The sequence below is a fragment of the Pleurodeles waltl genome, chromosome 4_1 (assembly GCF_031143425.1).
Source record: "Pleurodeles waltl isolate 20211129_DDA chromosome 4_1, aPleWal1.hap1.20221129, whole genome shotgun sequence".
NCBI classification, from domain to species: Eukaryota; Metazoa; Chordata; class Amphibia; order Caudata; family Salamandridae; genus Pleurodeles; species Pleurodeles waltl.
In genome coordinates, this window is record NC_090442.1 from 218976918 (window position 1) to 218991855 (window position 14938).

The 14938-nt window shown below is 40.5% G+C and overlaps 1 protein-coding gene across 1 annotated transcript in view; it reads right to left on the bottom strand.

The window, feature by feature from the left end:
* Positions 1-14938, bottom strand: part of LOC138287148 (potassium voltage-gated channel subfamily KQT member 1-like) — a 750297-nt gene that overhangs the window by 270091 nt on the left and 465268 nt on the right. Inside the window, exon 6 of the mRNA XM_069227507.1 lies at positions 12364-12504. Coding sequence (XP_069083608.1) covers positions 12364-12504 — 141 coding nt within the window. The remainder of the gene's footprint in view (positions 1-12363; positions 12505-14938) is intronic.

Below are 14938 nucleotides of genomic sequence, written 5' to 3' on the forward strand. Positions count from 1 at the left end.
AGATCTGAGTGAAGGAGAATTGAATGGTGATCAAAAGTTGAAAAGAAAGAGAACAGCAAGTCGAAGATACGCAGGTCCTGAATGGGCGTATGCAACTACAAGTGAATGGCAGCAAGAGTTTTTGTCTTTTTATTTTGATAGCAACATTCTGGGTCAGTATTTTGGCACTTTAAGAAAGCTGATGAACTGAACTGTTGAAAATGTGTGAAAAAGTTTTGAAAAAGGAGACTGTTGAAAGTAACCAGAAGCGACATTGATAACCTAATTTGACTTTTGAAACCTGATTTTGACAAGCTGCTTACCGATTTTGACAAGGGATCCTGGAAGTAAGACTGAAAGCTGTAAATAACTGCTGAAAGAAGAGTTGTTTGTTTTTGATTTTTGCTGCTGTTTTTCAAAATTTTCTTCTGCTTTCTGATTCTTTACAGATCATGAGCAACATTAGCCAGTAGGGTAGGAATACTAGGCGCTGTAAATATATGAGTATTGGTTTGGCGATTATGTGTGGGATATTGTTTGTGGTGTTGATTGTGGGTATGTCTGTTATTGATTAGAGTGAAGCCAGACATATTTCTGCTTTTGAGACAACTACTGCACTAATGGCAATAGAGAGGTTTAGGGTAGATGAGAAATATTTGCATGGGGATACTAATGCGCAAGGAGAACTTTCTTCTAATGTCTTCTATTACTTGTTGAGTGAGTATGTTGAGACAATGGATGCAAGGAATTGTTATGTGTGTACGCAGATTCCTTCATCAGTTGAGGAAGGAGTTACGTACCATAGCTTGCCTTTAACAAATGAAATAAGTTATAGTCTGCTACTAACAAGATTTTATAACCAGGAGTACATTCAGTACTTTTATTCAAATTATGACATGGTGTTTTCGTTTGTCCCTATAATTAGGTATTGGAGTAGAGTAGCTAGGAATAATGACGTAGAAATGGTTAGAGGTTTCTTTGAACCTACATTGACATCTGGCACAGCTTATGCACACAGTAATAATCTGACATGCTTGCTTACACCTTTACAGAAAAGCTTCTTAGATCACACAGATGACAGGAGAAATGCATTGAAGGAGAAGTTTAAAAAAAGGCTTAAAGAAAAGGACTTACAGGAATGATTATGCTTATAGTGTAATTAAAACACAAGGGAAATTAGCTCTAGATGTGCAACATGTAGGGAAACTTTGAATAAATAGGCCTAAATCACGCACTGACACTTTATTTGTGGGAACAAGTGAATGTAAGCATGTGTTTTTGTTTCAGAGTAAATGGATGTTTATGTTGAATAGACAGGACCCTGCGATTCCTGGAATTTATTATATATATGGTCTTAATGCTTACTGCCGTCTTCCAAGAGGATGGTATGGGACATGTTATTTGGGGATAGTATTCCCAAAAATTTATCAAATGGATGATTTGAAGAATTTTCCAAAAGTGACTGAATTACATCATATGAGACAGAGAAGGGAGTCCTCTTCTGATATAGTGGGAGATATATTTGAAGCAATGATTCCTTCAGTGGTAGTCATTCTCAACTCGATAAAGATTCTAAAGTTGTCTACTATTGTGGATACCTTGCTGACAAATTTTTCAGGGGCCATACTCCTGATAGATACCGAGTTAGCTGCTGATAGAGCTATGACTCATCAGAATCGTCTTGCTTTAGACGTTCTTTTAGCGAAGGATGGCGGAGTCTGCAGAATGATTAATTCTAGGCATTGTTGGTCGTATATTCCTAATAATAGTAAAGAAATTAGATGCTTGATTAATTATCTGACTAATAAAAGTGCTGATTTGAAAGAACAAACAACCAGGTGTTTGGGAAAAGATTGGCAAAGGTTTTGCTTCAGTGGGAAATTAGCTCAACAACATTAGCAATGGGATACTATTGAAAATCTTGCAGGGAATGTTAATTATTGTGGTTTGCCTAATTGGAATATGGGGATTGTGTAAATTATGCAAAATAATTATATTGAAAAGGTCAAAGAATAATCAGAGGAGGGAAGAAAAGGGAAAAAAATTTACAGGGAAAATTCAAAAAGAGAACAAAGGTATGAAGAGATTGAATTGACAGAATTTTAGCATATGCAAAACTTTGTGGGTGGTAGTTAGTGTGATGACACATTTAGTCATCAGGAAGGATTACTAGCGCAGGTGTTTTAATAAAAATTATTAATGAGTGTTCATGTATTCTGAATAATGGGTTTGCGTAGAAAATATAATAATGTAGAAAAATAATGCACGCATTTGAAAATGTGATTAAGATGAGTGGCTGCCAATGTTCAGAAAGTGTACTTATTAATATTCTAATACTGTGAAATGTTGAATATTTGTTTTGACCAAGGTAGTAATATGTCATATTAAAGGTTATGCATTATGTATTAGCTTTATTAATTGTAGGCCTTAATTTAGCGAAGGTCCTGGCCTAGTTGCCAGGCCTCATGTCAAAGCTGTATTTCTTAACATTTAATAAATGGCTGTCCTAGAGAGTTAAACTGTGATTTCCATTTGCATTGTTTAAATGTCTCATAGCTGAAAAGTTTTCTCATGAGAACCGACTGCTAGAAGATGCTGTTCTTGCTAATGTAACATTTTGTGTGTAATGTGTTTGAGACTGACTTTCTCAGGAGAAGAACAATGGAGATACTGACTGGAGTAGAAGCTGCAACAATATTGTTACCTGATGAGCCGGATGATGAGGAGATTGCAGGACAACCAATCAACAAAATGTGAACGGGGTACTGATAGAATTCATAGATTTGGAGTTTTAGTTTTATTGGACAATGTGTAAACATGCGATTAATTGACCGATAGGGATTTGAAACATAGTTTTACTGGTTTTGATTTAACAAGACTGCACTGAGAGAAGACACCGTCATTGCCCATTTTCTTGCTTGCTGAAAGGTCAATATTTTCTTGTGTATCTTCACAAGAGACATGCTTAACTTTAATGCATATTGATTATCATGCATATTTGTTCTTTCTTTCAAGGTACTAACTGCATTATTTTGATAGAGCCATAGCTAGACGTTTTTTCAAATTTGTGTTACTAAGTTGTTTTGCATGAAGCCATATATGCTGATGTTAATCTGATGTTAGTGACGGATCCTCACTGATGAAAATCTGCTAATAGGGAAAAATGCTTGATGAATTTCTCTGCTGAACTTGAATATATTTAATCACTCTGACGCAGTTGATTTTGTTATGAATTTGCACCATAACCTTAGAATGTGTTGTAGTTCAAGCTTTGATTAGATCACGTTTCGCCCGCGCTTTGGAGAGCCAGTATTGTTTCTGTATGTGTTTCATTTGATTTTGAGATTAATCTACATGACCTTAGCATTGTTAATATAGGGAAGTAAATATTCTAAGTCTTACTAAAAGATGTGGTTATTCATGACTGAAAGATCATGGGCGTGACAATTATTGACTCTATTGATTACTAAAATTAATGATTATTGCTGATTTTTGATATTTTGTATTGTTATTGATTATTGATTTGTATGTACTGGAGTTATGGTAAGAACATCTTATTTGTGAGTCAAAAGGTTCTTCAACCTATTTGCGTCCTCTTGTGAGTTTACTTATTAAGGTCAGATGCGCTTACAGAGGTACAACATTTTTCATTCTACTTTTTAAGTAAGCTACATTTTGACAGTCTTTTTGCGGTCTACTTCTTTCCCCACTTTATTTGCACTGCAACCTGGAAATGAAATTGAAATTCAAAGTGTTTAATTTGGCAAATAGGGGATAGGAAAATGTCTTTGAAATTAAAGTTTAATACAATTCTTTAGTACTTAAATGATATTGCCCAGCATCTAATATTCACTATGCTACAGTTTATGCGACCCCTATAGTAAAAGTGAGATGAGTAATCCATTATTATTGGATTGAGTTGAACCTAAAACTCAGTGAATCTATTTCCTGGCTCTTTGTGGCTGTAGAGTATTTCAGAGTGTAGGCAAATTGTCTCATTCTAAAAGCCAACATTAAAATTAGGTGCACACGGCAATTGTGCACAACTATAATTTGTAGGTTGGTAAGAACTGTGCTTGTCAAAGTTTTTTTGCAGTAGCAATATTGTGATAAAGTGGGTACCATGCAGGAAACCCAATCTCAAAGATTGTTTCACCTCTTAGGCCAATGCCAGGAGTAAAACCTGGAATAAAGTGCCAAAACCGACCCAAGAGTGTGCACTGACAGCGTTGGCCAAGGATGTTTGTGCACATGATTGTTGAAAGGCACTCTAAATGAGGCTGAAAGTCAACCAACGGTGCCACCTACACAGTGTAGCATAAAATGTGTGTTTATGATTGTAATATTTGCATACTCCATTCTAACCATAACCTAAATAAACTAAGGTTAACTGTATGAGAATTAGATAACAGTAAACACTGGAGAGCAGAGACAGTGTGTTCGAGATTTTCAACATCATTCTTTGAAAAATGAGCATCATTGCTATCTTGAAGAAGTTCTGGAGGGAGAGTTTATGTCCTCTGGTAGGGGTTCAACATTTTTGAAGCATAGCAATGAAATACCCCAGTTTAGCACTTTTTCTCTTAGTGGTTTTAGGACACTGCAGCAGTATTCTGGCTTTATTTCTCCTTGATGGAATTCTTCCAGCTATGGTGAGATTGTTATAGAGACAGGAGGCTTTTTTAAGTGGATTGTTATGTAAGTGAAGCACCAGTGTCAATGGATCAGGATGGGAGTGATGTGGCTATAGTTCTGCGCTCCTATTCAAGTTGGGCTGCAGAGAAAAGGATTCCATTTAGTGACGCCTGAGAGGTTTCTGATGGTTCTATATATGGGAACTTCCTTCGTCAAGGTGGGAGAACACTAGGCATTGTATAGCTGACAGATGTTAGTTGCTGGGATTGGTTACTGAGCAAGTGAAGCAGGTCATAAGCCAATTTCTGTATTTTGACCACACCAATAGGTATGTTAAGGATGGAGTCTATAATGAAACCCCAAGGATAGTCAGATGATTCTAGAGTAAAAGCTATGTTGTAGGGTTTAAATTATTAAAGCCAAATTTAGATGTTGAGTGAGGGTCTGCAAAATGTGTGGGTACTTTCTTTCCAGGAAATGGCAGTCATCTAGACCTGGAGGTTGGTTGGCAACGACGTTTAGCTTTCTAATTTTCTTCGCGGTGACACTTTGAGATATAAATGGTGGCATTTGCATTGTGATAGACCATCTCTGCCCATTCACCTGAGATTAGTCTGCAAATAGTAGGCAATGTTGTACACTCCTGAGGTGCGCTACGCACTACTGGAAGCACGTGGCACCATTTTCACCCACATAGGTTTATGGAATCTTCCACTGTTGTTAGGGTGAAGAATCATTTTTCTTGCAACTGGTTTTGTGGATGTGGGGAGCTGGTATTTCCTAAGGGAAATAGCTCTATGGTTTAACCACTATAGTAAAGTGGATGTTCATATACAAATTATATTTATCAGTGCTGCAGACGTACAGGTGTGTTACTTTGTAATATGTGGAGAAGTTCTAGTGCTGTGCTGATCCCAGTAGGTTGCCCATGTGTTTAAATGAAGAGGAGGTATAGCTGCAGGAGGGGCTATTTTACCCTAGGATATATAGAATTTCCACATGAATAGGTTTGGTTTAATTTATTAGGAGTGTAGTTTGCTGAAATACAGGGGTGTATTTTGGTGATTTGGCAGAGGCTTTAAAGATGGCTACTAGTTCTTCTCCAATTGCTTTATTGTTCCTAGGCTGAGAAACTTCTCCAGAACCAGAATGAAAGTATGGGTGACCTGCGAGCAACATGTCAACATTAGTTGATGAGATAACCAATTTTAAGTAGTATTAAGGCGAAAATAGTTGACTCATTTGTATTTGAATGGAAAAAGGCGAGGGTTGGCATCATTCGTGTAGCACTTTGAGGCCCTCTGTGGTACAAGGTGCAATATAAATGTATTTTTTTTCAGTTGTAGGAGCAATAGTAGAAGTGAATATATTGCAGCAAGCAAAATTAGGTGCTGGGTGAACCTCAACAGTCTAGAGAGAAATCAACCAATACATTTGAAAGGTACCTATGCCTAATTGGTATCAATCTCCAAAAGCACCACTGAAGGAAAACTCCACTGCAGAGAATAAGTGGGAGTGCAATTACTCAATGAAAAGCCTCAAATCAAGAGATTGCCTCAGTAATAGTGATGATCTTTCAGCTCAGTAGTTTGCTTTTCAAAGGGGGATGGGTGGAAGACACAAAGGCTTGCACGCATTGATGGCGAAAGTCTGTTTGGAACATACCAGCAGATTTTCCCTTGCCAATATTATGGACAGTACTTATGCCAAGGTATATTAATTAGGACCAGTACCATAGAAAACAATTGTAGTAATTCAATAATGTGGTCAGTGTGAGGTATAGAAGGCCCACATGCGGCGGAATCAAATGTACAATGGGATGACCATAGAGGAGTCAGAGTGTGCATGGGATGAGAAGGCTAGACACCAAGAGACGACCATGAGCACGTTTAGGTAGAAAATTGGATATCTTGCAAAATTATCAAACGGCTCATCCTCACATGATCCTACAAGCTGAAGGGTGCATTAAGGTGATTACAAATGTAAATCTAGTAATGTTCACAAGGAACATGGTCTTGCGAGGTTAGAATCCATCAGGAGGGTGATATCAAAGTCTACTCAATATTCTGATTTATTCTGAGGTTTCAAGAGGATCAAAGCGATGAGACAAGCTGAAGACTGGTTTTTAAATCATGCCTGCAGGCAAGATACACTGTAAAAGGGTGTTCTGATTAGAACATTGTGTCACCTTAGATGATCAGTGGTGCACAGAAGACATTTCAGATTGGTGATTTTGTAATCTCTTTAGATGGAGCAACATGCTGAATGCAGAAACAGCTAATGTGAATACTCGACAGCGGTATTGATAATCTCAGTTTTCTTGGTAACAAGGGTGGTACACTGCACGAACATTGTTTCTTGCCTAGTGTGGCTGCCTGGTGATGGAGTTTGGTGTTACTCAGATAAGCGTAGCAGTGCCAATACAGTTTATTCGAGTGAATGATTTAAGATTTAATTGGTGCTTCTTTACAAACATAGGCATTTTTGTGCAAAGAACAATAAAATTAGAGGAATAACAACAGAAAAAAGAAAAGGATGTGCTAGGTCAATATAACAGTGTTTATATCCTTTCTGAAAGCTAAGTAAGATATGCAAAGGGAAGTTTGTTCTAGAGCTGATGTCTGAGCAAGTAAAAGTAAAGGGAAATGCAACCTATTCTGGAGTATTTTTCACAGGCAACTGAGAACAGAAGTTGAAAGATTGGGAGCAAATTTCTGAGAGAAGAATAATCAGTGAAGGGCTGGCAGAGAGGTGATTTTTCTGCACTGTAGAAAACTCTGTGCATAAGGTGGTAAAAACATGCAGAAGACACCCCATTAATCGGGGCTTCAAAACAGAGAAGTGGGTCCAGCATGACTCCTAATAATTCAACTTTGGATGCTGGAGAAGGTGCTTGCCCCATTAATGTGGACCTGAGAGTGTTTTGCCATTGTTTAATGGTGTTACTAACCAACAAGGTGTCACTTGGCATTAATTGTAAGGAAGTTAAGCACCGGTCACTGTTCAACTTCAGACAGGCCAGTGGTTAGTTTGACAGTGGCCTGAGGAGTCTGAGTGTAATGCACAATCAGCTGTGTATCATCACCACGGGAAATTGCAATTCACACAAAGATGTTAAATAACACTGGAGAGAGATGGAGGAGTCATTTGGGACTTTGTAGTTGAAAGGCAGAGGTGGTCGGCGAAAGGATGGCAGGATCACCATCTGGATTCGCTATTCAAGGAGGGAGGAAAATCACCCTCAGAGGAGCCCTTCAAACCTAGCCACGGCCAAGCGGCTCAAAATGTATTGTGATCCACCGTTTCAAACTCCGCCAACATCTTACATCGAACATCTTATTCATCAAGTGCAAGGTTAAGAGCTGCCCCTGTGCCCCAGCTTGTCAGACCATCTTCAAGACTTCTCTTCCGAAACACCAGCAAGGTGTGTACAGACCACAGAGCAGAAAATGACCCAAAATCGCAATACAGAAGCGTGTGGTCACTGCTAGCAGTAATGAACAGGAGTTGGAGTGACTCCGAGGAATGAAAGTTCTGAGATGGGACTTAAAAAATAAAAAGAGTACTACAGGAAAATTAACAAGTGAGTTTACCAATAAAGGGACTGTTCTATGCATTTGCAACTACTGGGGAAGCTTTGTTTTTAATTTCATGTGGTCTGTTTGTGGGAGCCAACCCCAATACATCAGACAGTTTTGTTTCCACGTTGCTGCTGATATAGCGGTAAGAGACATCAGCCTCCATAACTATAAACATACTAAATAGCAGAGTAAAAATCAAATAGAAACTGGGACCACTCAATACCTGAATTGTAGAAGAAAAACAAGTTGATTCTTTTTTTTTTACAGAATTCGTAATATAAGCAATATAGAAAAATGCATTAATCGCCTTGAAAGCTCAGGTACAGAACACAAAATGAGGAAATAAAAGAATCCCAATTTAAGTAGGTAAATATCTCTAGATTGTAAGTGTAAAACTCATAAGGAGTACTGACAGAATTCTGAGGGAGAAAAGAAAGTCTCAGAAGGAAAATGAGAAGTCGCTCCCAAACCTTCAAAACTAGGAGTTTTATGCATAAACAATTATCAAAACTGCACATTCAGCATGGCATGATCATGGTTAACTCACATTGGTCAAATCAAAATGAAAATAATAATAGTTAAATCTCTTAACACCACTGGCGGCTGGTGATCTTTTCACGAACTGGGGTGATCTTTTCACGAACTGGGGCGTAAGTACTCGTCTTGATTGTGACCAAGCCACATGACTTGCACGTTATCAGCCCTTTCACATTTACCTTGTTGTAGTCAATTCTCTGGGTACTAGCTGGATAGTGTAACTAGCAATATTTGTTATGCAGTAGTGTATGGAGGTATCCGTATTCTAGAACATGTGTACGTTCATACTTTGAGTACATTTAATGCCTGCACCATGCAAAGCTAATGTCATCAGAATTATATAAACTTGAGTGCAGTGAAAGCCCAGATGCAGGGTCAATTCTCTACTACTGCACGGGGATGTATATTAGCCATATGTATCTTGTGTAGCAAAATTCCCATTCACTCTATTTTCTCTTGTTAGCTACACAGGCATGGAGGGGAAGGTGAAGTAGGGTAAGAAGTGAGATAGACAGACAAGGAAGGCAGAATAAAGACAAGAGCAGGTTAGAACTGGAGAATGGTTACACATTCTTACCTTTGGCAGCTGTTCAGGGTCAGACTGGCCTATAGGGCAACGAGGCAGTGCTGGATTTGCTGGTCTAACAGCTCAGTATGTGGGCCGGTTTTATAGTTGTTTGTGGCCCTTTTTATGGTCTACAAGGCTGAGTTTTACCGCCGAATTCCATGATATTAAAAACCAAACATTGCTGCAGTAAGCTCATATTCATGCAGACTTCCAACCTTGCAAAACACTTTTTCATTAATGGGGGCCACATTTATTTTGTGCCTGAGCGTATTTTCTGTCCTAGTCGGCTGCTGCGGTTGCCCCTTTGTTCTGGTAACGCTGCCAGTACTGGACTCCGCGTCATGGTAGGCCCTGCAGGATAGCTGGTGGCTTTGGCCATTCACAAGGTGGTAGCGGGCAGCGGTGGAGGTGGCTGTACCAGGCCAGTCCTTGTTGGGGTTCACAAAGTCTGCAGTGGGCGCAGCAGCCATCAGCACAATAGGAAAAAGTGGCACTGGCACAATAGAGCCTCTTATTTGGGGTTTTAGTGGGGAATTGGATTGGGATGCAGCCACATGCACTGTGCATCATCATCAACATCATCTGTCAGTTGTCTGTTCCGTTTATAAACGTTGCAAATGTGGCGTGGCGTCTTGGGGCACATTTAAAGGAAAGTCATTGTGTAAGGTAGTGAAATTAAACTGGACACTAAAAATGTAATTGCAAAGCAAACTGTGTAAAGAATGATGTGCCACTTAAAGAAAAATACATATGGGTCATACAATATTTCTCTTTCTTGCCTGCCATTTAAATTCATCACTGGTGAGCCATAGCTCTGTATTAGGTTTGCAGCTTCACCTATGGCTCAACATCAGGTTGAAATTAGTACTTCTTGCTCCTTTGAACACGGGACTCCCCCATTCTATGAGGACTGATGTTGACACTCGCAGAGCACTGACACTATGCCCTTCTTCAATTTCAATAACCTTCCCATGCAGACGGCCATATTGACATAGTCTTATGTTTAGTTCCCTTCAACGGAGACTTCGTGGTATAAGCGGTTAAAAAGTATAAACGCAGAAACGTGAGGAAAACGTAAACATTTTTTACTAACTGTAGAAATAATAAATTACAGAAATTAACCAATAAAGAACACACCAGGATATGCCAAATTTTGAATAAGATTCAGGCAACACTTATTCAATTGAATGTTATTATTTTTTTAGTGCGTACTTTCTTTAAAACAGTTTTGCATGCTGGGCCATCCTCTTCTCGTTCTCCAGCCATGAACACTCTTTCCCGACTTGCCGCAGGGTGGGTGTGGTCATATAGGATTTGCTGATGTCACTCCACTCTGTGTCCAACTGGTAAAATGGTTGGACATGCCCTTGCTGACTGATGTGCAACCATGGATAGCAAGGGCTTATGCCTCAAGCGCCCCTAGCTGTCTTTGTACAGTGAGGCTGCATTACATCAGTATCTGGGCTGGAAGGAGATAAGCCTGGAAAAACCTGTGATAGGTGGCTGGCACATGTGAACAAACCTGCAACGGGCGGCCCGCCGCACATGCGCACTAGTGCATGTTCCTATGAAATGTGCCGGACTGCCTCACTCAGAGCATAGGTCGGAGACTAACAGCCATGCTGCTCAACTCTCTGCATTGTTTTTAATATGTCTAGAAATGTTGATTATAACAGGAGGCAGGGAATGGCGGAGCCCCAACGCTCACTGTAGGGAGCCGCCCCTGCTTAACACTAACCAATTTTCTTGACGTAAAATAAATCTTCTGTTTGCCTCCTCAGCAACTGCACTCCGGAGATGTAAAATACAATATGAAACAAAACGCAAACAAAATCTTATACAAATTTGTTCTTCTGCAGACCTACATTGGAACTTCCAGCGGAAGTCCTTTAAAATGATATATAGAGAGCACGGTGGAAAGTTTCACTCACAATACACGCTTTCTAAGGTTAGTTGTACTCATAGTACTCAGTGCTCTGCAGAAACTGTAGTGAGGGAAAACCTGCAGAAGGTCACTGATTGGGTGGGGGAAATAAGCAGGAGCAAGATGAGCAATCTAGACTCTGTACCCACTTATTAACATGGTGTCTCACACAAGAAATTATGGCATAACGTTGCCTCATTAATAATCAGATATCGAAATAATACAATTAAGTTGTTTAAAGTGCAATATGAGTTCATTGGATACAACCATATGCGTCATTTAAATTACTAATTAGCACAAATAATATGTCACCCAAATTGCACATTAAAAAAAGCCTATGCGTGCTCCCCTGCTCCTGGTGTATCATGAAGAGGAGCCTCCATGGCAGCCACTGAACTAAACATGCCCAACAGTCAGAGATAAGTCTATTACTAATAAGCTGCTCGGGCACACATGCCACTCACAACAGCCACAGAGGTGATTGGTGTACAAAGAGTGCGGAGTCCAATCTGCATACTTGTGAAGCAACTGTAGAACTGCTTTTAACTTGTGTAGTTGATACGAGAATTGTGTAAACTCTAAGGAAACGTAAGAATCTTACTCAGGCAATGGAATATGAGCCGACAGGCCTTGTGCCAAGTGTTTCTTGTTAGCAGGCCTGCATGCTTATCTGAACTTCTGATATTTGTACTGAGCTAATAGTGATGTATTTGTGTGTCAGACATCTTGCTCACCAGCTCTGTTCTAGGGCCCTTGTCGGGTTGGAGTGACAGCAGATGTAGATGATAGAAGACCCAGTGTCTGGTAGGGTACCAGGAAAATTGCTGTAGGCTACAAATCCTTTAGAGATGCCAACGCACAAGAAACTTCCCCTTAGACATGTATGGCCTCTTGTCCTCTGGCTTTGCCGGGGCCCAGTGTAGAGCCGGCACACAACGAGCGAGCACGGGCTCCTTGCACATCGGCAGCAAGAGTATCTTCTTCCAGTGCCAGCTGCTTCTTCATCCTGACCTTCTTTCCCAGGTTCAGTTTTCCATCTTTCGTTGCATGTATGTAGTACTCGCATTAATGAATAATACCCTTCAAATCAAGTAAGGAGGAAACATGAAAAATCCCGCCCCCTTGCACTAGATACTCACCACTCCCCACCACAAGGCATCAGCATAGCTGGAGAAGCCGGTCTTCCCTTCCTCGTCCACAGCATCCTTTTCAGCAAGATAGACGAAATAGGAAGAGAATATGAGCCCCAGAAATCCAATGTAGAGTGTTGTGATGAGTTCCTGTTAGGAACAAGAGAAGTACTTTAAATATTTAGCTCTGGTTTAAGCAGACTAAAACTTATTTCACCATATGAGCGGGTGCTTTATTAACAAATATACACATCCAAAGTGGGAAATCCCTTACACTTTTCAAATCAATTATTAAAATATGAAGCAAGACAATAATCAGGTAAAAAATCTGACGGAAAACATTGACTTTGCCGCGAGAAAGGAAGAGTGAAAGTCAAGGGGAAGGAATCCCAGGTCCCTAGAGCTGCAGTTAAGGGACAGCCGGTGCTTCCATAGGGTGAGGTAAGGCAGCAGCCTTAGGATCCCATCTGGTGATGTCACTAAATTGCTGAAAAGTGTACAAAAATGGGTTTGTTTAGAGGGTGCAAAAATGGGGTTGTTTCAGTGATTGGGGCCGCTCTAGTGTGGATTTTTTTTGTTGTTGCCAAAAGCTCTTTAAATCCTTGCACCATTCCGGAGTCGAGAAGCCCCAAGTTCTGCAGAACTATCCTAACCTAAGCACTACGGTACCCTTGCGGGTGATACTGCGCTTTACAAGTACGCATTATCTAATGTCCTGTGACTGTATGTACTACACCTCTGATGCTCTTCATGTGACAACAAATACCAAGGTCCCAAACATGGCAAAGCTGTACTTTCCATCACAGCTTACTGAACTATGACATGAAATCTCACCAGTACCCACCGCAGATCACAGACATTCTATACTTGGAACTTAAACATGAATTGCCCCATCTTGGTCTCTGGTAATAAAAGATTCTGGTGGGGCGGGTCGTAAAGCCTGCACTCCAGCTTCTTAGATGAATTAGTTTTTTTTTTGTAGAGAGAAGGGCCTCATCGTTAATATTACTTTTGTTTTGTTACATTTATGAGGTAGAAAGCCAAGAATTCATGTTTTGAAATGTAAATGGAGGAATACTGTCACCAAAACATATCATTGCCATGCATTTTATCTATATATTTGCCCCTTTGTGTACTTACGGGTAGTAATAGGTTCAAATGGATCCTGCGTTGGAGGCCGGCGAGTCACACTGAGAAGCTAAACAAACATTTTTATAGGAAAAAGCCAACCGGTATTGCAACAGGTGAATAAGAGGCAATGGGAGTAAATCCAGATTAGGAGTTGCACAGTCCTGTATTGGTGCAAACTCTGCACATGTCATTTCCATTGGCATGCAGGATCAACCCACCAGTTCCGTGCAATTATGAGTTAAATCCATTAGATTGGGGAATAACTATGTAGATACAATCACTGTCTGATATTCTAAACTGTACTCCCTATCCTGAGGGCTTTAACACAGAAATTTACCACTGTCCTGAGCAGGTGGTAAATGTATGTCTGGGTCCATGTGGGATGAGCTTGGAGAGAAATGTTGAGAAAAATAGTGAGGGAGGGGAAGGTAACTTCTGGCAGGAAAAAGCATTCAATGACATTGTAGGAAGCTGGGTTCAGGTTGCAGTACCCCTCACTTTTTGCCTGTTTTTGATGTAACTTTGACTGAAGTGCACTGGATTCCTGTTAACCAGGTCCCCAGTGACAGTGTTTCTTCCCCAAATCAAGACCCCTGGTCACTTGATCCGTAAGTGGCATGGCCTCTTTAGAGCCTTTGTAAGTCACTGGTAAACGGTACCTCTGGTACCTAAAGCCTAGGTACTAAAGAGGGTCCCTAAGAGCTGCAGCATAACTTGTGCCACTCTAAGGTACCCAGCACCAACCTAATGCAGACTGCCATTGCAGGCTGTGTGACCAGGTGCTCCCAAAAGGGAAAACACAACATGGCACACAGCCTGTGTGCCATGTCCCCTAAACACTGCATGTAATATTTGTAAGTCAACCCTACAGCAGGCCTTACAGCCCTAAGGCAGTGTGCATTATATTACATGTGTGGACATATCTGCCAGTACAGGTATGCCCCTGCTGTGTCTTTGTCAATCAATTCTAAGGCATAGTAAGTGTACGGGGAAGCCATTTTAAATGCATGTGCTGGACACTTGTCACATACAAGTTCTCCAGCTACATGATGGCTTCACTGAAAACAGGGATGTTTGGTATCAAACATCTCATATTAATAAACCCTCACTGATTCCAGTGACAGATGTATTAATAAATACACCCAGAGGGCACCTTAGAGCTCCCCCTAGAAAACCTACCAACTGCTGTTGGGCTCACTGACTAGTTCTAGCCAGCCTGCCACCAACAGACGAGATTCTGACCCCCGAAGGTTGGCAGCCTTTGCTTTCTGGAGGTCAGAAACAAAGCCGGCTCTGGCAGGGGTATTAACACACCCCTCCCAACAGGGTGACTTACAAATGTGCATTCTGAGAAGCTCACCACCTTTGGTATGCAGATCTGGCCTTCTCCAGAAGAAACTGCTGACCCCATACCCCAGGGCCCATCTTGCACATGGACAGGCAGGAAAAATAG